The sequence below is a fragment of the Eucyclogobius newberryi genome, unplaced genomic scaffold (genome assembly GCF_026437365.1).
Source record: "Eucyclogobius newberryi isolate DKJ021-1_F unplaced genomic scaffold, fEucNew1.0.hap1 SCAF_21, whole genome shotgun sequence".
Lineage (NCBI taxonomy): Eukaryota > Metazoa > Chordata > Actinopteri > Gobiiformes > Gobiidae > Eucyclogobius > Eucyclogobius newberryi.
The window spans coordinates 19,409,202-19,430,204 of NW_027315846.1; the positions used below are offsets into that span (position 1 = coordinate 19,409,202).

The window sequence follows — 21,003 nt, forward strand, 5'->3', positions numbered from 1 at the left end:
CATTGTTTTAGAAAAAAGCAAGACATTTCGACTGCAGAGTGGGTGGGGCTTAATCAGAGTAAATATTTGAGTTCTCAGACTAGATCCGATTGAGATTGACTCAAGGATGACAGTCGAAACGTTTTGTTTATTCAAAACCATGTCCAGGTGACTACAACTGAAACATTGGACAAATGAGGGATTACACTGTTGTGTGCTTTTCAACATGATTCATGAGTTAAAAAAGAGTGACATTTTATTGAACACTTTGTGGAAGACGTGTAAATATTACAGATCGGTCTACTAGTGTTGAGAGATAATGAAATAAATACAAACAAAAGTCAAATCCCATAGGGATGTATAAAACATACTTCTCTTAAAAATCTCAATTTAGCAAAAAGGAAGAAAAATCATATTTTAGTCTAAGCATAAATACAAAGTGATCTAAATCTATGCCCTATAGAGATTACCTGGTTATTTTAGCTAGGATACATACATAAAACAATTTAAAGACATTTTAAGTACAAAAAAGGCCATTTTGTTGTTAATGATGAGTATGAGAGCAATTCTTTAACAAACCCTTCTGCAGCATACATCTGAAGTCCTGAGAGAAATTGTATTGTCCTGTTTTCTTATGACCAACCAGAGATCAACTTCTTAATAACAACCAAGGGCTTCATTTCTTGTAGCTGCTTTAACAATACATCGGCACTGTCTGAAAATGTGTTATCCATAGCTATCTTTACGTTGTTTACTAATTTAAGTTTTACTGGATTTCTAAAGTCAACTACGACATTGCAGTCTTTGCCTTGATTAGTTAATTTATTTTGTTCGTTTAATTTCACTTTCAATTTGACGGCAGATTTGTGTTTTTGTATTGGCTGTCTTTTAGAAGGAACATCGCAGTTCGTTCCATCATTCAACTTGCGTTTGGAAGCTTGGGATGTGTCTGAGGTTTTTAAGAGCTTGAGAAACGTGTCCTCAAGTCTTAAGTGTTTGAAAGATTCAGAGTTTTTACCATGACCTCGGCCCGATCGCGTGTCAGACTGTAAGCGTTCTCTCCAGTTGTGTACGATGGTGCGATTTCTTAGCGTCCGCATCCTCTGTGAACACACTGGAATTGGTTCAGATGGTTTTTTGGGACGTCCTCTTTTACCTTTGATCTTTTCAGGCGATGGAATCTTAGCAACATCATCTTTCACGTCTGCATCCTCCTGGCTTTGACTGTCCATAGTGTCCATAGCCACAACTTGCTTCTGCTCAGGTGTATTTTCTATGTTTTTTTGCTCAGACTCTTCAGATGAACCTGCCGGGACTTCAGATTTGTTTGTATCATTAGGTTTAGAACGTAGGTATTTTCTGCAGAAGATGAGCTGTTCCCTCTGTGCTTCAGTCGTTTTTTCTGCAAGACCATGGACAATGTAATGCTTGAAAATATCTCTTTCCGCTCGCGTTGAAACATCACAACCTACTATCATGCACGGGTATTGCACCACATAGTTCTTGGCGCACGTGGCAGATGCCTCTTCCTTTGATTTTATGTTTAGGCTTTCAAAACTTATCCATTGTGGTTCAGCTTGCTTCACCTCCTTGTGTTTAAGGGCATTTTTTGCCTTTACATTTGCAGTTTTCTCTACATTCTCCTTTGCATTACTTAACGTAGAGAATAGTCCCATTGACTTGGTCTTTCGCCCATCATTTGCTTTTGGGTCATACACAAAGTCGTGCTTTTTAATCAGGTGGCGGAGCAGGTTTGATTTGGTACTGTACACACGGTCGCATCCTTCGTACTCACACTTGAAAGTTACATCCACTGAACCACTTTCAGAGATTGCAATTTCTTTATGAAAATTCTTGATGTGCTCTATGTATCCTTCCACTGAATCAAAAGGAAGAGCACACTCGGGACGGTCACAGTTGAATGTCCTAATATTCATGCTGGCCATCATAGATGTGGCTTTATCACGGCTAAACTTGTGGAGTAAAAGATAATGCTGCACTAATGTTGTTATTCCTTCAAAAATCCTTGAACAGTTTTTAACTTGGCACCTCACTTCAGTCTCTTTCTCAATACTGTCTACATAATCGTCAGACTCATTTTCTTCTGCATCAGTCTTACACAACGGCAAAGACTCCTGATGCATAGCCCTGTAATGTAGTATTAAATTTTGCTGGATGGTAAATGCAGCAGTGCATCCCTCATGAACACAGCGATATGGTCTGTATGGGCTGTACACATTGTCAAGTTCATACATTTTAGGTCCTAACTTTTTCAGTATGTTATCCTTTTTATAGCTTTCACAGTTGCTCTGTATGTTTTTGGAGCTGCTTGGTTTCTCTGGAGAAGTATACCCAGTATTGGTAACATTGTCCATGTTGTGAAATGACCAATCAGACTGCCTCTTCTTTTCATTTGCTCCAGCACCTGGACTCTTCATTGTGTTCACTGTGGTATCCATATCAGGACCTGTTATAACTACAGCTTCAGGCTCATCAAGAGGAAGAATTGGAACAGTCAAATCACTGAAAAAATGCGGAGGTGACGGTAGCTGAGTAACAGTTGACGCCTCTTGTGGTACTTTTTCCAGTCCCCCATTTCTTGGCGCAGTAAATATATCAGCAACAGGTTCTTTATCTCCTTCAGTTCCGATGGCAATGTCCAGCAGCTCTGGTTTAACTGCAATCGCTGCATTGAGGGGCGTTATGTTTTGACTGGTGCTGACACTTGAATCAATGCAGCCAGTAGCGCCATCATTCTTGTTAAGTTTGAATGCCCGTCTGTTTCGAGCACTTATCTTTAGCTTCTGCATCTCTTCGCCAGACAACCGATGCACCTTCTCATAATGAATTCTCAAACCAGTTGTTCGGGTAAAGGTTTTGTTGCAAATCTGACACGGATATGGAGACAATTTTGATGGTGTTCTTTTTAACCCTTCAATCATCTCCTGAGTATAATCATGCATTTTAGTCAAATGTTTGAACAATGCCTCTTTTGTCATGAATGCATATTCACACTCTTCCTTGTCACATTTAAATGGTTTCACCCTCTTCTCTGGTGATTTGCCCTGAGTTGCCCCTGTTTGAGAGGTGGGAGGTATTGTTTGTTCAAAGTTTAAATTATTTCCCATTTGCTGTTGCACAGACTTAGTTTTATGGAGGGAATTTGAAAGTTCAATCAAGTTTTCTTGTTTTGTAGAAGAATATTCTGTGCAGTATGTGTTGAGAGGTTCTTGTTTTAGAGTCATAGTGGACAAAGTGGCAAAGTTTCCTGATTCCTGTGAGAAATTGCCATTTGACGTGCTGGACACCACTCCATTTGAGTCAGGGACAAGAGGATCATTGAGGAAATCAAGAAAAGACATTGGAAGGTCTGCTGTAAGATCGATCTCATCTATCGGCTTGCACTGAGAGCATTTAGATCGGTGACCGCCTAGAGACTTGGTGCTTGTAAACTCTTTTGAACATCTCTTACATATGACCTTTCCATCTTTAAAGATAGATGGCCACTTGGTGCGTTTACTCCAGTCGCTGGATTTGTCTTGACCATCTGGACCTTTGTTGTTTTCATCTGAGGTCTCACAGTCATTGTCAGGGCACTCATCGTCTGTGTGGCTGCTGCTATTTGGACTCATTCCATCTACAGAATTTTCCAAATGTTCACTTAGAGGATGTGAAGAATTGTCTGTTTTCTCCACTTCATCTGGTTGTAAAGTTTTGTCTGCATTTGGACTTGTGGCTTTTTTAGGCACATCACCAGAGGAACTCTGTGTTAGACAAGAGTTTGGAGTATGTGAAGTCTGATAACTTCCATCATTTAGCGTGTCGACTGTTGAAATACTGTTTTCATTCATCTCTATGCTGTTTTTCCCAATATCTCCACTTGAAACACTAACACTGTTTTCAGGGCATACAATGCCATACTGATGTGGTCCATTGTGTATTTGGCCCGCATTGTCGAGCATTAAAGAACTGGACAAATACTGTGACATTAAACTGGAATCACACGGGCTGTGTGACACAGCACTGTCTTGCACTGTTGCAGCTGAAGCCTTTTCGGATATTGTTGTTGGATAAAGGTCTTGCTGCCACTGAGAATAGCTGCGGGTGGGGTAGTCACTCACGTTTGAAGGGTCTGTATAGCAGTTATTCATAGGAGGTGGAGACCAAGACATGGACATGTCAGATTGCATTCCGGAGTGGCTTGGGCTTCCCCAGGATGGGTATAAAGATGGGTTTACCATTGGAGTGATGGGCACAGGCTCCATGGAGTTTGAATAACACTGGTTAAATGAAGAGGAACAACCTGGATGATAATCTACATGTGGCATTACTGGTTTGTTGCACTGTAATCCCAACTGTGTAACTGGCCTTTTTCCTAACGGCGTCTGATTTGGTGAAAGTGTTGGAACTGGTGCCTTTTTAGATGTAATTTTAGCCACTTTGTTATATTTCTTAGCAAGTTTCCAGTCTTCAAATATTTCAGGGTGCTGTTTCTTAACATGTCGAGAAAGACTTTTGTTTGTGCTGTATGACCTTCCACAGTCACTAACCGGACAACAGTACAAGTTTTCATCACTGTTACTAGGATGGGTACTGGGTATATAACCTTGAAGGGAATAAGGAATTTCAGTTTTGATTTGATCTAAAGCAATTGTTTGAGGGATTTCTTTATGGAATTCCTTATTCAGTATGTCCCCTTGCTGGACATCCATAGTATTTATTGCTCCAGGATACGGCGGTGGTAAATTTCCACCTTCTGCAGCTCCATAATCAGCTTGTTGGATCTCAGGTTCAGAACTCAGTTCAGCAGAGACCGGAGTGGGATTTGTGAGAGGAGTGTTACACTTTTCAAGTTCTTTGCCATCGGTCTCTGCCATACAATTTAGCATGTTTTCAATAGAATGCTTTACTTTAACTGGTTCTTTGACAGCATCGGGTGTACTGCAAGGACTTGTGCTGTCATGAGTCTCATCTGTAGGTATGTTTAAGTTGCTTTTTTCCTGGTAACTTGTGGATGTTAGTATTTCTTCTTCTTCCTGTATGCAGTTAATTGACAGTTCAGTCTTTACAGAGTTTTCAGTTCTAACATTTTCTGGAGCATATGGATTGTGTACCTGTTGGTGGGAAAGGAACTGTTCTTGTGAATAGAATATTCTTCCACAATTATCTGTAGAGCATGTATAAGTTAGATAATGCTGTGCTTCGTGGTCATACAAAAGATAAGCTTCGCTAAAGATTTGCCCACAGTTGGGGAACATGCACTTGGCTTTGAATTCTGGATGGACTTTTCGATGCATTAGAAGTTCAGAATTGGAATTAAAAGTGGCCTTGCAATCTAATTGTATACAGATGTATGGCCTGGTGCCACAGTGTATCTGCAAGTGATCATTTAAATGCTGGACATTAACAAATTGGCGTCTGCAATACTGGCACACTACTTTCTGCTTTTGTATCTCTAAAAAGCGAGTGGCTTCTTCATCATCCTTGTGAGAGCGAACATGAGCCATGAGGTTTCGGAAAAATTTAAATGCTTTGGCACAATTTGTAACAGGGCAGAGACAGTCCTGACTAGGGTCAGGTGGAGCTTGTTCTAAATTAACAGCTTTGTTTTCCAACTGACTGTCCGGCTCAGATTTGATTACGTTATTAGTTGTACTTATTAAAGTGGACTGAGGTGATTTGACAGCTTTTCGTGAGGCTTTCATTGCTGCGAGCCTCTCTTTGCAGGACTGCTTTACATGAGATGCTACATGAGGTTCTAACACCTCCTTACTTTCATAACTATTAGCACAAATGGGACATAAAAACATACCATCTTTAAAATGCTTTTGAGCGTGGCGGACAATTCTGTGTCCCAAGAACTCCTTATCACACAAAACACAATACTGCATGTAGGCCCGCCAGTTTCTGAAACGAGCTGACACAAAACCTTGTTCTCTGAGCTTTTTAGCCTCTCTATTTTTCTCTTTTTCATCTGCTATTTCATTGAGTTCATTAGTAGTAGTAGTTAGCATAAAATCCTCCAGGTCTTTGTATTCAGGGTGCTTTCCATGTCCACTTTCTACATCCTGTTCATCAGTATCATTAAGCGTATCAATAGATGACACTATAGCTGCCTCGTCACCCATCAGCGTTAAACAGTTGTGTTTTAATGTTTTCCAGTCCCAGAATTCTGGATCAAAAGGCCACTGAGTTTTCAAGGCCAAAAGTAACTCACAGCGTAATGAATTGGGCATTGGATGATCCTCGTCTTCCTCAGGTTTTTTATCAGGCTCGTTGTATGATGTTTCCACAGCATAATATGTGTCCACTGTAGGATGGATCAGGAACTCAGTGAGCTGGCATGCACGTTTCACCTCCAGATCGGTAGGTAAAAGGCATGAGATGGTTTTGCAGATGGAAGATTTGCTATCTTTATGGTCGCTAGATGACATTTTCAGGGCTTGAATGCACATTTCCACGCACACTGGAAGTCCCACCTCTCCAATCTGTAATTAAATATAATATAAAAACAATAAATGCCATGTATTGTACACCATCACATAGACCTGTATATACCGTACTTTTCGGAATTCAAGCCGCTACTTTTTTACCACGCTTTGAAACCTTCGGCCCATACAATTTTTATAGATTTTTACTGGCTAAACAAGCGGCACTCTAGCAGGAAGAGCAAGTATTTGACACACTGCAGAAGACGACCTCGGTGAACAGTGGTCACTTGAAGCGTCAAAACGCTGTGTGTTTTATTACAATCAGACTCATTCATGGAGAAATTAGTCTAGATGCTGTGAAACGCAAAGACACATGTGGAGCGCAGACCTGCGATATACAGCGGTCTGCAGTTTAGAACCTGATGCATCGAAATGAAAATTTCTTGGCCCGAATTGACCCCTGCATCACTACTATGGACCATATTTCTGTGTAAATATCTCATGTTACATTGTGGGCACCTGCGGCCCGTATATGTACAATTTCTTGTTTCTTTGTAAATTTCGTTGGAGCGGCTTTTATTCAGGAGCGCTGTATAGCTTGAAAAGTACGGTACTAAATGTCTAACTTACTTCACTTTGAATGACTTTGATAAGAAATAGAATATGACAGACACTTCTACATAGAAGAGCCATGTCTTTACAGCGGCGGAGAAATTCATCAGCGGATGATTCTCGACGAATTAGTAGTTTACTCCAAAAAAGAGTAAGTTCCCTGTAAAGAAGTATAAAAACAATAGAATATAGTGTAAAGAAAGAGTAGTTATTTTTTTTTAAATTTACTATCTATATTATATATATTGTCATTTTTATTTAGTGTAAGACACTTTACCAGGCACAATAGACATCTCCTTGGAGAAGCTGCCGCTTCAGAAAAGCTGAGCATATGCAAAAAGCTCCATTCTCATCTCCTTCTGACTCCAAGTTGCAGATCATCTCTAGAGCCTCTTTACAGTCTATTGATGCAATCTGTGGGATTAAAAGAAACAAATGATAAACCAATGTTTACCATAATCAAAGACTGAGATTATGTTCAGTTATGTTATAACTATCCAAAAAATATATGAATATTGATGTAAAGCATTTGACCTCATCCATCAGCTGCTCCTGGCTTTTTGTCACGCAGATGCAGAGAAGGTAGCTTTGTTTGAAGGTCCCTTTCCCTTCAAATCCAGGATATTCTGAGCAAGTCTTTGCGAGGGAGGCTGCTTTGTCCACACTGTCCATTTTGATAAGGTGCTTTATTCGCATTGTCAGAAGCTTTGGACCTTCAAACTCCAGATATTTGTGAACTACAAGAAGAACACAAGTTATGAGGACATGAAAAAAGAAACAAACATGACTTGAACAAATATACAAGAATACTATTTGAAAACAAACCTTTGTCGGTTTGTGAAGTTTCATTGGCTAATATGCTGCAGAGAGTAGTGTTGGACCAAACACCTTCCTGCTGTGCTAGAACAGCCAGTAGGCTTAGCTGCGAGCTCCCGCTTTCTTGTAAAAGCTTGTGTGCCATCTGAAAAATATTTCATGTTAGGCTTACTTTTAATCTTCCAATTATGTAGAACCAAAACATAGCTGCATATTACTATATTGGTAGTTAATATGGTACTAACGTTGGTGGAGGACTGAAACTCCTCCCATAAGGCACCTGGGACATGCTGTGGCAGCAGAAACAGCAGCTCCACACAGCTCCTGGAATCACACAAGTACATGCAGACAAGTTGTGAGAATGGTTTAGCAAACAAAAAAACACAAGAAAAAGAGAATTTGAACTTACTGTGCTAATTTTTCAAGTAGGAGTGGTACATTTTCACATTCGGGGGAAAGATTGGAGACGGCCTTAGCAAAGTTGAGGATGGCCACAGTGTAGACCTGTAGCTGAGGCAAGGGATCTTCATCTGCTTGCCAGCGGCTGGCATGTTCCACAAGAACCTGCACAACATGTTCAAAATATACCTAGCATTACACTCATTAGGATTATTCGCTTTGGACATTTTAGCCCAAAACTAGAATGTAGTTTATGTTTAACTCTAATTTAACTGTTATAATTCAACTTATCTTCATATAAACCTGTTAAAATCTATTTTTTAAACCCAGCCAGGTCATTGGTCGAAACATCCCTTAATGAACAGAGCTCGCGACTCCAACAAAAACGGCAGGAATGTGTAATGGAGTCCCATTGCACTCTATAAGCGTATAATAGCGACCATAAACTCATTTTACATTACGAAACAGTCCAGACCAACACTAATATGGCCATTTTGATCTGCCAAATTAGTTAAATGGATGGGCCAGCATCTGTAAAACATTATTAATTTCTGCAGCAAAGTAGCCAAGATGCAAATAGGTCAAGCCCCTGCAATGTCTACAAAGTATTTCCTAACTGCAATAGCTGTGTAATAGCTATAACATGCATTTAGTGCACACAGAAAAGACACACCTCGCAGCAATGTCCATTTTCACTGGGGCTACAATGAACAGGACAGGGGCTCCCGCATACCAGTTAGCAGCATTGATCAGATTTGAGCTTTTAGCCTTAAATACAGCCGGAGCACGCGCGCTGCACACACGAGAGTGTGCAGAATACACGGCTGTACACGTACGTGCAGCCTCTACGACGGCCTCACATAAGACGTATAAGAAAATCACATTTTTTAAATGCCAGTCAAATTAGCTATGTTGCTAACGCCTTAGCTACATTGTTATAGCAGACGTTGACGCGCATCCTCGGCCAGGAAACCAGAGGGTCTGTGTGCTGTGGGATGAGGAGCGGTTTTGTGGGCTAACCTGGCAGAAATCCTGGCAGAAACGCAGCGTGGCCTCCAGTGGAGTATCTTGACTCTGTTTTAGAACAGCGGTCAAAGCCTCAAACCTTTCTCGAAGCTCCTCAAAAGCTATCCTTGTATCATATTCCTTCTCATTCTCCCCCTCCGCCATCTTCACAACAATCACGACCGCGTACGCACAGATGTTACGCTGCCAGAGCCGCACACGCACGCGCACGTAAGGGGGGAGGGGTGTGCCTGGACATCGTGGGGTCTGCTATGGATGTTTCCATGGGTCTGGCTCGGTCTGGGTTCACAGAAATCCCCCGACCTGGCCATGGTTCTGCCATTATGGCTCTGCCACGTCTCTTATCGCACCTCTCGGTCAGATGCACCGTGTACAGAAGTCTGGCCTGTGTTTTTGTAGATGTGGGAAGATAAAATAAGCTTTAATGTTCTCTTTTTGCGGAGGGTGAATTGAAATAGGACTAATGACAAGAATGTGACATAGTATTATCTGATTTGATATTGAATACATAATAAGAGCGTAATTGCTTTAGATATATTAGCCTATTAATATCCCTACTCTTGTTCCTCCAGAGTTCATCTGCATGAGGTTATAGTTGGTTATAGAAAAGACTTGAAACTGCCTTAGGCTTACCAACAAAACAAACCACACTGAATTTTATGTCATATGCACAAAACAATTGTCTGGGAGTATTTTAATTAGGGTAGGGCTATAACGTCACATGAATGCAAACATTGACATTCACACAAATAACACAAAGGCTGCCCCGATAAAATCCAATACAAAACATATTCTATACCAGCTTGTGTGTAAGATATGTTACAAGAAACATTGTTTTACTTCAAAGCAGCATTATGCAAGCAAAAGTTATTTCATGGAGGCTTCGACATGCACTTTGTTAAACTTTGTGAAAATAGCAGGTGCTGCAGTGGCACTCTGTATGGTTCCTTACTTGAATGCCACCCACCTCTGTCTGTAATACACACACACAAAAAGAAAACAAAATATATGTAGATTAATGTACAAAACACGACATGGAGTGAAAAATAAATGTTTATAAATTAAATCTAAATAGCATTTCTTATTCAAAGCTATAGTAGAGTTTGAATAGGCCTAAATAATTCTGTATAACACGAAACCTCTTACATCAGAACCGTTCTTTGCAACACAACATGTTGCTTCAGATGTAATATTCTTCGGGTTTGCCATAGTCTTCCTTGCCCTTAAAGGTGTTGGGTAAGCTCTGGAGAAGCAGCACCCCATACACTGATAGACCGGACGCTCCATAGAGAAAAGCACATTCCTTTTCAGAGAGCACTCTTCACATCCAGCTAGAAGAGTCAATTTGGATTAGAATTTAGATGAACAAACTGCACATTTAAAAGTGAAATCGGACAATAATATTCACTATACCGTTACTGTAGGAGTAGGTGTCCACTAAGTAGAGAAATGAAGTCAGCAAAAGAACAGATATCCCTCTGGATTTTACAGAGCCCTTTGTTGCCGGATTCGCCTGGTGAACAAGAAACAAGATCCAAATGTCTAATTCAACTCTAAAGAAGAACATAAATGATATAATGTAAGATACATTACCATGTTGAGAGACGGCACTGCAAATGAAATCTACAGCATCATCTCTACTTTTATAGTAACATATTCCAACGGTCACTTCCTGGATAAAGTAAAGCCTACCTACCTTATCAATGATCTCACTGACTCATTGAGCACTTTGCTGCCATCCCTGTAATCCTCTAAAAGCACAAAGAGATCAAAATTAAGGTCAGAAAGTCAAAACATACATCATCATCCTTCCATTCTGACTATGAATGCACTGTGTCTAATCCCTGAGCTTTCGTTACTTGGTAACTAAGGGTTATTTGTCATGTCACGGTAAAAATGGACAGGTCATTAGTTTATGATTACTGCATAATAATTGCCAACTGTTCTTTGAATTGTAGATTTTTTTGTCATTTGTATATTAAGAAATCTAAATGCACCATGTGTTACAGTTTTTTTTGATAAATGCACTTACAAATTCAGCGGATAATGAACAATGAATAGATTAGAAACTCCTATTGGGAAAGCTCATGTTAAGGAACAACATATTGAGATGGTTCAGATATAGTGCAGGAGAGTTATTATTTAAAGATGAGTTTAGTGCTGCCAGACAGAAGACCTATAACCAAAGAGTTGATTTATGACAGAGGATAATTTTACGTATACTTTTGTATATCACTATTTGAAACTTTTACAACATGCTTCACAACATACTAACATCTAGAGTAATAGAAAAATAGCATTTTGTAAAGTCTATTTTACAGGGAGTTTGCACTTATACAGCATTACACAGAGATGCAACGCAACAAGCTCTTTTTGACAGGGGTTGATAAAAACAACAAATCTGTCAATTGCCTTTCAACCATTTCATTACTCTAACAAAGCATTTCCAAATCCTTCCAGCTTTGACTGTCTATCAGTTCAAGTCATTTAGTTTCTATCATATAATATTTCATCATGCATGTATTTTTATTATAGCAATATACAATACCCTTTTATGCATTTAAAAATAATTATTAACTTCACTATTAGTAACAAAGAGATATTCCAGTAACCATCAAGAATGGAATGCATTAAAAAAATAAAAAAATAATAATAATATATATATATATATATATATATATATATATATATATATATATATAATTATTATTATTATCATACATATATATTGGACTCTGACTTTGACCATAATTTAATCACTCACTGCACTGTTTCTGCACTACATCTGTGAATGCAACTGTTTGTACATAGTAAGCCTATTTTTATTTTTATTTTTGTCTTATAGCCTATTGCTATTTTTATCCCATAGCTGTTGCTTTATCATTGTTCAGTGTTTTATGTTGCACCAAAGCAAGTTCCTATGTTTGTGAATTCTGTTCATTGACAATGGAATGGCAAAAAACCTTTTCTGATTCTAATTCATATATTCAAGATAAGATAAGATATTCCTTTATTGTCCCACATGGGGAAATTTCATATATTCATATTCATATTCATATTCATATATATATATGCCAATCTTTAGTTTTGCACAGAACACTTAGGGTCTTTTATATCTTTGCTTTTATTACAAATTTGCTGTTATTATTATTTCAAAGTACTTTCTACAAGACGTTAATTTGGATTCAGGTATGTTAAGATTAACTTCAGACTTACGACCTATATCATCAGCCTGCCGAGGGACTACAGGTGGAAAATAGCACTTGAGCTACAACCTGGTACAATGCATCTCCCCTGTTAAGGGTCATGTATATTGTGCACTGTCCCTGTCTCAAAAATAAAGAAAAATTGCTTTGACTATATATCAGTTCAATTAATTTAGTTTCTGCCATATAATACACAATCATGCATGTATCATGTGCAAAACTGTCATAATCATGTGCAATACTGTGACATAATGTCAATCATGCCTGGAGTGTTATTATTATTAATATTATAAGAGTTTTTATCTGTGCATATTATTATACTCTTGTGCCTAATCTGTGTTGCAACACTGGAATTTCCTCATTATGGGACAAATAAAGCTTATCTTATCATAAAAATATAATTTATTTTGTTTTCAAACTTGGGGCTACAATGGAATATATTTTTTTCAGACAGGATCTCTGTGCCTCGTCTTTTCATGTATGAACCAGCTTTGCCTGCTACAGTGTCCATGTCTTTCCATACCAAACCCGCTTGAATTTGTGTCTGGCGCCTTCTGCTGGCAACACTAAGCATTTAGACAAATGTGACATTAAAAGATGATGCATTGTGGTCAATTTATTTTCAGCGCTGAAAATTATTTCAAAATACAACACATGTCCCATGATAAATTAATTCTTACCAAACATTCTTGTTTAATTTGTCAATGCCAGAATGCACTGGAGTAGTGGACTGCTTGTAATTCCAAGACTGGTAAATAAACATATCTAAATATCTGGTAAAAATATCTATCCATTTATTTTTGGTCCCTAGTTCGAAACAAAATAAATAGAAAAAACATGCAAGCCAAATGTAGCAAAAATAGACCTCTTGATCTATATATTTGTTTTATTTCTATGTTAAACTAGGTGGAAAGTGAAGCTTTGTAATAATGTTGAATTCTTCCACATCCTTCACAGCCGGAGCATGGCTCTGTTATGGCCGGAGCATGGCTCTGTTATGGCCGGAGCATGGCTCTGTTATGGCCGGAGCATGGCTCTGTTATGGCCGGAGCATGGCTCTGTTATGGCCGGAGCATGGCTCTGTTATGGCCGGAGCATGGCTCTGTTATGGCCGGAGCATGGCTCTGTTATGGCCGGAGCATGGCTCTGTTATGGCCGGAGCGCGCTGCTGTTGTCTGCGCGCTGCAGCTTTACTGTAAATGCATACAAGGCATGCCCGTGCAAGGCCGTCCAAGAAACCCCATCGATGAGACAAAACTCGAGGCGTGAACGTGGCAGCCATTTTACATCATCAAGAGTGAATGACTGGAGCCGGACCAGTGCCGGGACTTTTACACTTTTACTGTCTTTTAAATATCGAATCTACCCTTCAGAACAATCAGCATCACACGCGTTGGCGATCCAGCGGCAGGTAGGGCAAAAACACAACAATCCGCCTCCTCACTGCTTGATAGTTGCTGTCTAAGTGCGGGTTCGCGCCGTGCTGTTGCAAACAATGTGGAAACTGGAGGTGGATGGGAACGAGTTCTCCAGACCGGCTTTTTGAAAATGGACTCTTCCTATGTGGCGGCACGTTGTCAAAACCACGCACCCTGCAGGCTAAAGCCCTTGCCACACGGTTGTCTTTTAATTGAATTGAAATCTTAACTCCCAACTATCTGGTTCAAAATTCGAAACGTGTAGGAAACAATGGCTCCATTGAATGTGTGCTCAATTTGGCATGCTAGCTTATTTTGACAGATCGCAGATTTTACATGCTCATTGTCACTATATGCTAACAGTAGTCACACTAAAAGTATTTTATTTCAATTGGACGTTAGCCGTGCGCTAAAGTCCTTATCGAATAAGGCTCGGTCAGTATTAGTATGTTCTCTCATCAAGGAACTCCACTTAGCTCATGCTATTTTTTTCACAGTAGCCTAGCCGTGCAGGTTAGCTTCTCTGCTAGTTAGCTTGTTAGCTGCAACATGTGCAGGTCAGTGCACCCGCTGCTTCTTACTATACGTCAAACGTCAAGACACGTCAGGGAAAACGCAATTGTACTTGGCTCCAGCAAAAGCCTGAATTCCAGCCCGCGTAAGTTTCCCATTGACGGGCCTTTATTTTTAGATCAATATATCTGGAATTATTTTTAGCAAACAGTGGCATAGGCTGACGGCCTTTGGACCTTTTTACAGAGGATTTTCGGGATCAACATGGTAGCAAGCATAAACTACTCATTGGGTTCCAAAGTCCATGTCGTCCATTCACATTGACTCATAACATTAATGAAACACTAAACGACGCGTTATAGTGTTCACTGGTCAGTCACCGGAAACAGTTCTTTCTGAAAGAACACGTGTATCGGCTATCAAGCCTGTGCTGACTGAACTCTGCACCGAGGAGGTAATCTGCCGCTCCATTGAGGAATAAACACATTTATTGGAACCACGATTATTCAAGGGGGTGATGTGATTTAGTGTTGACAACCTGAACCCCCTTTTCCCCGGACCAAACTTCCACTAGCCCTTCTTACGAGGCACATTTTGGCACCTGTTAAGCTGAGTGCCAGCCAGGCCATGCAGGTAATGCATGGTTACTATGGAGTATCCATGGACATAGATTTGTTGTGGGCAGTTTCCATGGCTACCGCACCAAATTTCACAAAAAAATGGAAACGAAACCAGGCCGAGTAGGGCTGAGTTGGACCGGTGGAAAGGGGTTTAAGATCATTTCCCCCCTGGTCTGCATCATGTCATTTAATGTCTTGTCATCACATGTTGGTTTTATTCTTGTGTTGCATAAAGACAGCTGGCAATTTTGCTCATTGTTCAGTTAGTGTAGAGTCTTCAGACTGTTGTGGGCTAAATAGCTTTGCAGTGTAATCCCTTGTGCTAATTTCCCTTTTTCTTTTTTGACGATTTGCTGCAACTTAATGAAGTTGCGGTTATGAATCCTATTGTTTGAAACTGTTAAAGCACTAACACGTCTGAGACCTTACACTTTTCTGATCAAACTGTAGCCTTGACCCAGGATTAATTTGGCTCATTGCATTCACACAGATTTCTGGAGACATGGCCACAGAGCATATAAATGGAAATGGTCCAGAAGAACCAATGGACATCTCTGCTGCAGTTACCCATTCTGAGCACTTCCAGACTTTATTAGAAGCTGGTTTACCACAGAAAGTTGCTGAAAAACTAGATGAAATTTACCTAGCAGGTAAGGCACATTGAATATGCTTGCATATGAAGTAGGCATTCTTTTTATTTTTTTATCTCTTGCATGTACTGTCATTTTTAACTTTTTGAATGGGGGAATTGGGTTCTTGAAGCAACTTTTTGTGGTTTCTCCCCAAAATGGGTACTGCAGACTTGCCAAAATTTTATATCAAACAGATGCATGTTCGCAGAAAAAATATTGATGAATAATATTTGTTTACCTAATTGCAGCATGTAAATTGCCTTGCTGGCTTTATAAATGGCGTCAGGGCGAGTGATGACTCCTCAACCTGGGAGTTTGTAATTGAGCCAACTATTCTGCCCTTTCTAAAGCCCTGCCCACCCAGAGGTCACAGAATATGACAATTTAACCTAAAGTATCTTATGTTCCATACTCAAAGGTTATGTTGGGACTAATATGATTTGTCTTACACTAAGCCAGATGGGACCAAGGAAGAAACAATGGCACCAGCTGTGAGGTGTAGCTACATGGGACAGGTGACGACCCCCTTTTAGGGCAGAATGGAGTCTGGTTCATTAGAAACTCGCAGCCTCACAGAGGAGCGCTGACATATCAAGTTGCACTTTGGCATCTGTTGTGATTCGTTTTGGACAAACATGCTGCTTGTAGGCTACAGTACTGCATGACCAATGCCTGCTTCTTAATTTATGCCAGTAGCTTTTCAATTTCATGTTATATATTGGCCAAATGAATTGCATCCACCTTTTTATCCAGGTGTTTGGATCTTTATTAATCACATTTTTTGTCAGGTTTGGTGTCTCACAGTGATCTTGATGATCGAGCAATTGAGGCTCTAAAAGAATTCAACGAAGAAGGTGCTCTTCAAGTATTGTTACAATTTAAGGACAGTGACCTTTCACATGTTCAGGTAATTTGAGGTGACTGACGTCATCTGGTTATTTATTTCAGTTGTAAGCACTAATGTTTTCAATATTGTATTATTTAAGAACAAAAGTGCCTTTCTTTGTGGCGTGATGAAGACCTACAGACAGAGAGAGAAACAGGGGACCAAAGTGTCAGACACTATTAAAGGACCAGATGAAGCAAAAATTAAAGTAAGAACTTGGTTAATCTATCAGTCTCTATAAATGGTTCATTTGAATAACTTATTCCCCCTTTTATTAGGCTCTACTGGAAAGAACTGGCTACACACTTGATGTGACAACAGGCCAGAGAAAGTATGGAGGCCCCCCACCAGAGTGTGCTCACTCTGGGGTACAGCCCACTGTTGGCACAGAGGTAAGAGCAAATGTACAGTGTGTCTCAGATTTGTTGCAAAGGTGGCATAACTTTCTTTAAAGAGTGCTCCTTATTTTTTTTTTAAGTAAGGGGAAACCTTGGCTATTCTTTAACTTCTTACAGTAATTTATACCAATATTTTGTACGGTGCCCAATTAGTTTGTAACATAGTTGGGTTTCAGTTTCCTGTTTGGTAACACATTTCAATTTTTTTGGCCATTCAAATAATAAAATATTTTGCACATGTATTACATGCATATAATAATTTTGTTTTTGCTCAATTGCTATGCTAATGGTGCACATTTTTCTCCACTCTTAAACCCATGGATAGCCTGGCAAGCCAGCCCCCTTGTACTTTCACAATTTTGTTGCTCAAATCACACACTTATGTATAGCAAATCTCTCAAGCTTTTTCTCTGTCTTCTAACCAAGCCTTCTTGTGTTAGTTTTTAACATTAACACTGTGTTCTGGTGAATTTACCTGTCAATAAAGCCCATTAGGACCCGGGTCCCTTGCCAGGCTATGACTTATAGAGAATTCATGTGCATTTTTAGTGATTGATGAAATTACAACAAGTAATAACATCTTTGTTGCAGTATAATATACATTAATATCTTATTTATCTGCTAGATCTTTGTAGGCAAAATCCCCAGAGACCTTTTTGAGGATGAGCTTGTGCCACTCTTTGAAAAAGCTGGCCCCATCTGGGACTTGCGTCTTATGATGGATCCTTTCAGTGGCCTGAACCGAGGATATGCGTTTGTCACTTTTTGCACTAAAGAAGCCGCACAGCAAGCTGTCAAATTGGTATGTGCAATGTCTTTTTGTATAACTTGAAATTGTAGTGCATCTATTTAAGCAGATTGAGTAACTTAGATTTTTTTCCTGAAGTGCAATAATAATGAAATACGACCAGGAAAACAGATCGGAGTGTGCATCTCTGTTGCCAATAACAGGCTTTTTGTTGGGTCTATCCCCAAAAGTAAAACAAAAGAGCAGATAGTTGAAGAATTTGCTAAAGTCACAGGTAAGTCCATTTACCTTGTTAATCGGTCTTCTGTCCAGTTGCTTGTCTCTTTACTGCAACACTTATTCAAATACTTGTGTCAAAATGATGACTTTTGATTGTTGTACCAGAGTGACTTGAGTTACTTGAGTCACTGTGAGGGTTTACCGCTAAGATCTGACATGTCACAAGTGTATTCTAAAAAGCAGAGCAAAATTTGTTTTTTGCAAATTTGCCCACACGCAATTGTTGTGTAATCTCTGATCTCAAGAATGAGACGTACTGTTGTAAAATGTCCACCTTTTTCATTGACAGAGGGACTGAATGATGTCATATTGTACCACCAACCAGACGACAAGAAGAAGAACCGGGGCTTCTGCTTCCTTGAGTATGAAGACCATAAGACCGCTGCACAGGCGCGACGGAGACTTATGAGTGGCAAAGTTAAGGTGTGGGGAAATGTGGTCACAGTAGAATGGGCTGACCCCATTGAGGACCCGGACCCTGAAGTTATGGCGAAGGTATGAACATTGATTGTTGACAATGTTGAGTAAAATATTATTGGTTGTAGTTTTAATGTTCATATTATTATTATTATTATTATTCTTTAGGTTAAAGTGCTATTTGTTAGAAATCTGGCTAGCACTGTTACAGAGGAGATACTTGAAAAGTCCTTCAGTCAGTTTGGAAAACTGGAACGTGTGAAAAAACTTAAGGATTACGCATTCATCCACTTTGAAGAAAGAGATGGTGCCGTAAAGGTATAGAGTGGGGCTAAAATAAAGTTTATTTAATCAGGAAAAACAAGCATTAAATATCTGATCATTTACACAGGCTCTGGCCGATCTGAATGGAAAAGAGCTCGAGGGGGAACACATTGAAATTGTTTTCGCTAAACCCCCTGACCAGAAAAGAAAAGAGCGTAAAGCCCAGAGACAAGCCGCTAAAACACAAATGTAAGTGACATGCTTTGTATCAACTCTGAAAATCAATTTAGTAAAACGTCTTAACACCAGAATTTGCATACATTTTCTCAGGTATGATGATTACTACTACTATATGCCTCCCCACATGGCTCCGCCCGCTAGAGGCAGAGGGAGAGGGGGGAGAGGCGGCTACACATACCCTCATGACTATTACTGTTATGAAGACTACTATGATTACTATGGATATGACTATCATAACTACCGCGGAGGCTACGATGACCCATATTATGGCTATGAAGACTTCCAAGGGTCTGGGAGAGGCCGAGGAGCTCGAGGAGGAATTCGGGGAAACGCCAGTCAAACCCGGGGCCGTGCAGTTGTTCCGCGTGGTCGCATGGGATTTTCTCAGCGAGGTGGGCCCGGAACAAACCGAGGTAACTAGCTGTCCATTTGTCAGTGTAACACAGTAGTTTCTTCCACGTGCAGTTTTCTGGCTATAGTAAAGTTGTTTTTCTAATATCTGATTTCTCAGCAGGAAAGCGCGGCCGGGCACGCTCCTGACCTGTCCCTGTGGATACTGACTTGATGAGTGGGGTTACGCCGTAAGCTGCAATGGATGTTAAAATGAAAGAGCATGACAAGGTCCAATGATATTCCAGCCTTACAAAGAAGCATTTTCCTCCCCATTTTTTTTCTTTTTTGAAACTGCCACCTTAGAAAAGATAAAGGATTGATTACAGGCCATGGCCTCTCTGCCCAGAGCTGATACAGGGCTCGTTGCCCTAACAATCTACCCCTTCCCTGTCCCTAAAATGCCATTTAAAAAGATAATTATTGATGAATTTGCACTTTTAAGTTTCTAAGGTTTGAAGTGGCTCGAAGGAGCTTGATGCTATGTATATGTTTGTGCTATTTGCAATTTTATTATTGTCGGAATATCCATGTTAATCTTAAATGTTTGATCTGGATGTTTGAATGAAAAAGAACATTTGCAGGTTTTTAAGGTGTACCCACCTGGCATGGATAAGTCAGGCATTCCAGGAACGTGGTTCTTTTCAGAACTTGTCTTTAAGGGTTGGTTGACTACCTCAGTACAGAGGACTAAACTACCCGGCCTGTACTGTAAATAGGGAAACTGTTGATGAAAGCAGGGTTTGTTTTAAAATAAAATATGCACAAGAGCTGCTGTAAAAACGATTTACTTAATGTAATATAATCATTTCAGCTGCAGCTCTGACACGGCAAACAGTCAAACTGGGCATGCAAAATGATCTCATGTGATGAGTTAAACAAGCCCTGCTTTTATCTTATTTTGAACTGAATTGGCTGTAATGCCTTTTCAGAGTATGTAGTTACTGGTTGTATAGTTTTTGGATAATCGTTACTTTTGTAAAGGCTTAAACATCACAGGTATCCAATTGCCTTTGATTTCACACAAAAAAATAACAACAAATAAAAATAAAGCCCTGCAGTGTCCCTTTTGTGCCACACTTTGATCATGTAACTGAGGTCCCAGAAAAAAAGTTTTATCCAACTAATGAACTGCCTACCTGAAGTTTGTTTGGTGTGACGTCTGGAGTGGCGGGAGAGATACTGCAGAGAGTTTCTATTTCCACATAACAAAAGGAAACTGCTTCAGTCCCAGTTTTCTACAGTTAACTCCCTCGTAAAAAAACAAAAAAAATACCATAACCAACTTTTGAGAAAAAAAAACAAAGTTAGCAGTTTTAAACTATTGTTGGTGGCCAACATCATTTTTTGCATTCCTGCAAATTGTTTTATACTGTAAAATGGAGGTGAGTGTAACTTATTTTTGTAATAAAGTTTTTGATTTCTACCACTGTTTAATCTTGTCTTTTATAATCTATCTGTCTAATGGGTTCTTTCTGATGTGTGTAAATCAAAAGTCATTGCTCGTGAGCGCACGTGGGCAGAAGCGGCCCTTGTTACGTAGTACGTGCCGTACGTGCCCGTCCCAAGGACTGCCTACGTACGATGTGGACCCAACGCGTGCTAATGCTGCGGTTACAGCTGTGCACTTCACATCGGAAATAAAGGATTATTCACATTCTACAACGTGTCGAAGTCCGTAAGAAAATGTCTGCCTCTGGCCGCGCGTGCCGCTTTGGACGACCACATC

General features: G+C 39.8%; 3 protein-coding genes across 5 annotated transcripts; 1 reads left to right on the top strand and 2 right to left on the bottom strand.

Annotated features, from left to right (window-relative positions):
* Positions 1-217: 217 nt before the first annotated feature.
* On the bottom strand, positions 218-9,453 carry znf292a (zinc finger protein 292a). Its single transcript, XM_072458196.1, has 8 exons — positions 9,258-9,453; positions 8,248-8,402; positions 8,084-8,162; positions 7,848-7,983; positions 7,557-7,759; positions 7,300-7,436; positions 7,041-7,182; positions 218-6,467 (listed from the first exon to the last, which is right to left on the bottom strand). Exons 1-8 carry the CDS (start codon positions 9,405-9,407, stop codon positions 612-614), a joined length of 6,858 nt encoding a protein of 2,285 aa, XP_072314297.1. The 5' UTR covers positions 9,408-9,453; the 3' UTR covers positions 218-611.
* Positions 9,454-9,943: 490 nt separating this feature from the next.
* LOC140370394 (glycoprotein hormones alpha chain-like) lies at positions 9,944-10,845 on the bottom strand. The gene is made up of 3 exons (XM_072457529.1): positions 10,677-10,845; positions 10,410-10,594; positions 9,944-10,236 (listed from the first exon to the last, which is right to left on the bottom strand). The coding sequence occupies exons 1-3, from the start codon at positions 10,828-10,830 to the stop codon at positions 10,162-10,164; spliced, it is 414 nt and encodes a 137-aa protein (XP_072313630.1). The 5' UTR covers positions 10,831-10,845; the 3' UTR covers positions 9,944-10,161.
* A 2,878-nt stretch (positions 10,846-13,723) lies between these two features.
* LOC140370291 (heterogeneous nuclear ribonucleoprotein Q-like) lies at positions 13,724-20,700 on the top strand. Of its 3 annotated transcripts, none has more exons than XM_072457393.1 (12): positions 13,724-13,880; positions 15,511-15,670; positions 16,441-16,559; positions 16,639-16,746; positions 16,817-16,930; positions 17,562-17,738; positions 17,823-17,958; positions 18,253-18,458; positions 18,549-18,698; positions 18,772-18,893; positions 18,975-19,297; positions 19,396-20,700. In XM_072457393.1, the coding sequence occupies exons 2-12, from the start codon at positions 15,523-15,525 to the stop codon at positions 19,422-19,424; spliced, it is 1,632 nt and encodes a 543-aa protein (XP_072313494.1). In that variant the 5' UTR covers positions 13,724-13,880; positions 15,511-15,522; the 3' UTR covers positions 19,425-20,700. The 3 variants fall into 3 exon arrangements, with proteins under 3 accessions (XP_072313494.1, XP_072313495.1, XP_072313496.1); XM_072457394.1 differs by having other exon boundaries at positions 19,399-20,700; XM_072457395.1 differs by lacking the exon at positions 15,511-15,670 and having other exon boundaries at positions 13,742-13,880.
* The last annotated feature ends 303 nt before the right edge of the window (positions 20,701-21,003 follow it).

Coding starts and splice junctions, on each gene's coding strand:
- LOC140370291 (XM_072457393.1), top strand. CDS start 15,523: ATGGCCACAGAGCATATAAATGGAAATGGTCCAGAAGAACCAATGGAC. Junction 16,931..17,561: donor AGCCCACTGTTGGCACAGAG/GTAAGAGCAAAT, acceptor TTTATCTGCTAG/ATCTTTGTAGGCAAAATCCC. Junction 18,894..18,974: donor CAAGCCGCTAAAACACAAAT/GTAAGTGACATG, acceptor ACATTTTCTCAG/GTATGATGATTACTACTACT.
- LOC140370394 (XM_072457529.1), bottom strand. CDS start 10,830: ATGTTCTTCTTTAGAGTTGAATTAGACATTTGGATCTTGTTTCTTGTT. Junction 10,595..10,676: donor CACCTACTCCTACAGTAACG/GTATAGTGAATA, acceptor TGACTCTTCTAG/CTGGATGTGAAGAGTGCTCT. Junction 10,237..10,409: donor TTGCAAAGAACGGTTCTGAT/GTAAGAGGTTTC, acceptor TGTGTATTACAG/ACAGAGGTGGGTGGCATTCA.
- znf292a (XM_072458196.1), bottom strand. CDS start 9,407: ATGGCGGAGGGGGAGAATGAGAAGGAATATGATACAAGGATAGCTTTT. Junction 7,760..7,847: donor AACTTCACAAACCGACAAAG/GTTTGTTTTCAA, acceptor TTCTTCTTGTAG/TTCACAAATATCTGGAGTTT. Junction 6,468..7,040: donor TCAAAGTCATTCAAAGTGAA/GTAAGTTAGACA, acceptor ATTTAATTACAG/ATTGGAGAGGTGGGACTTCC.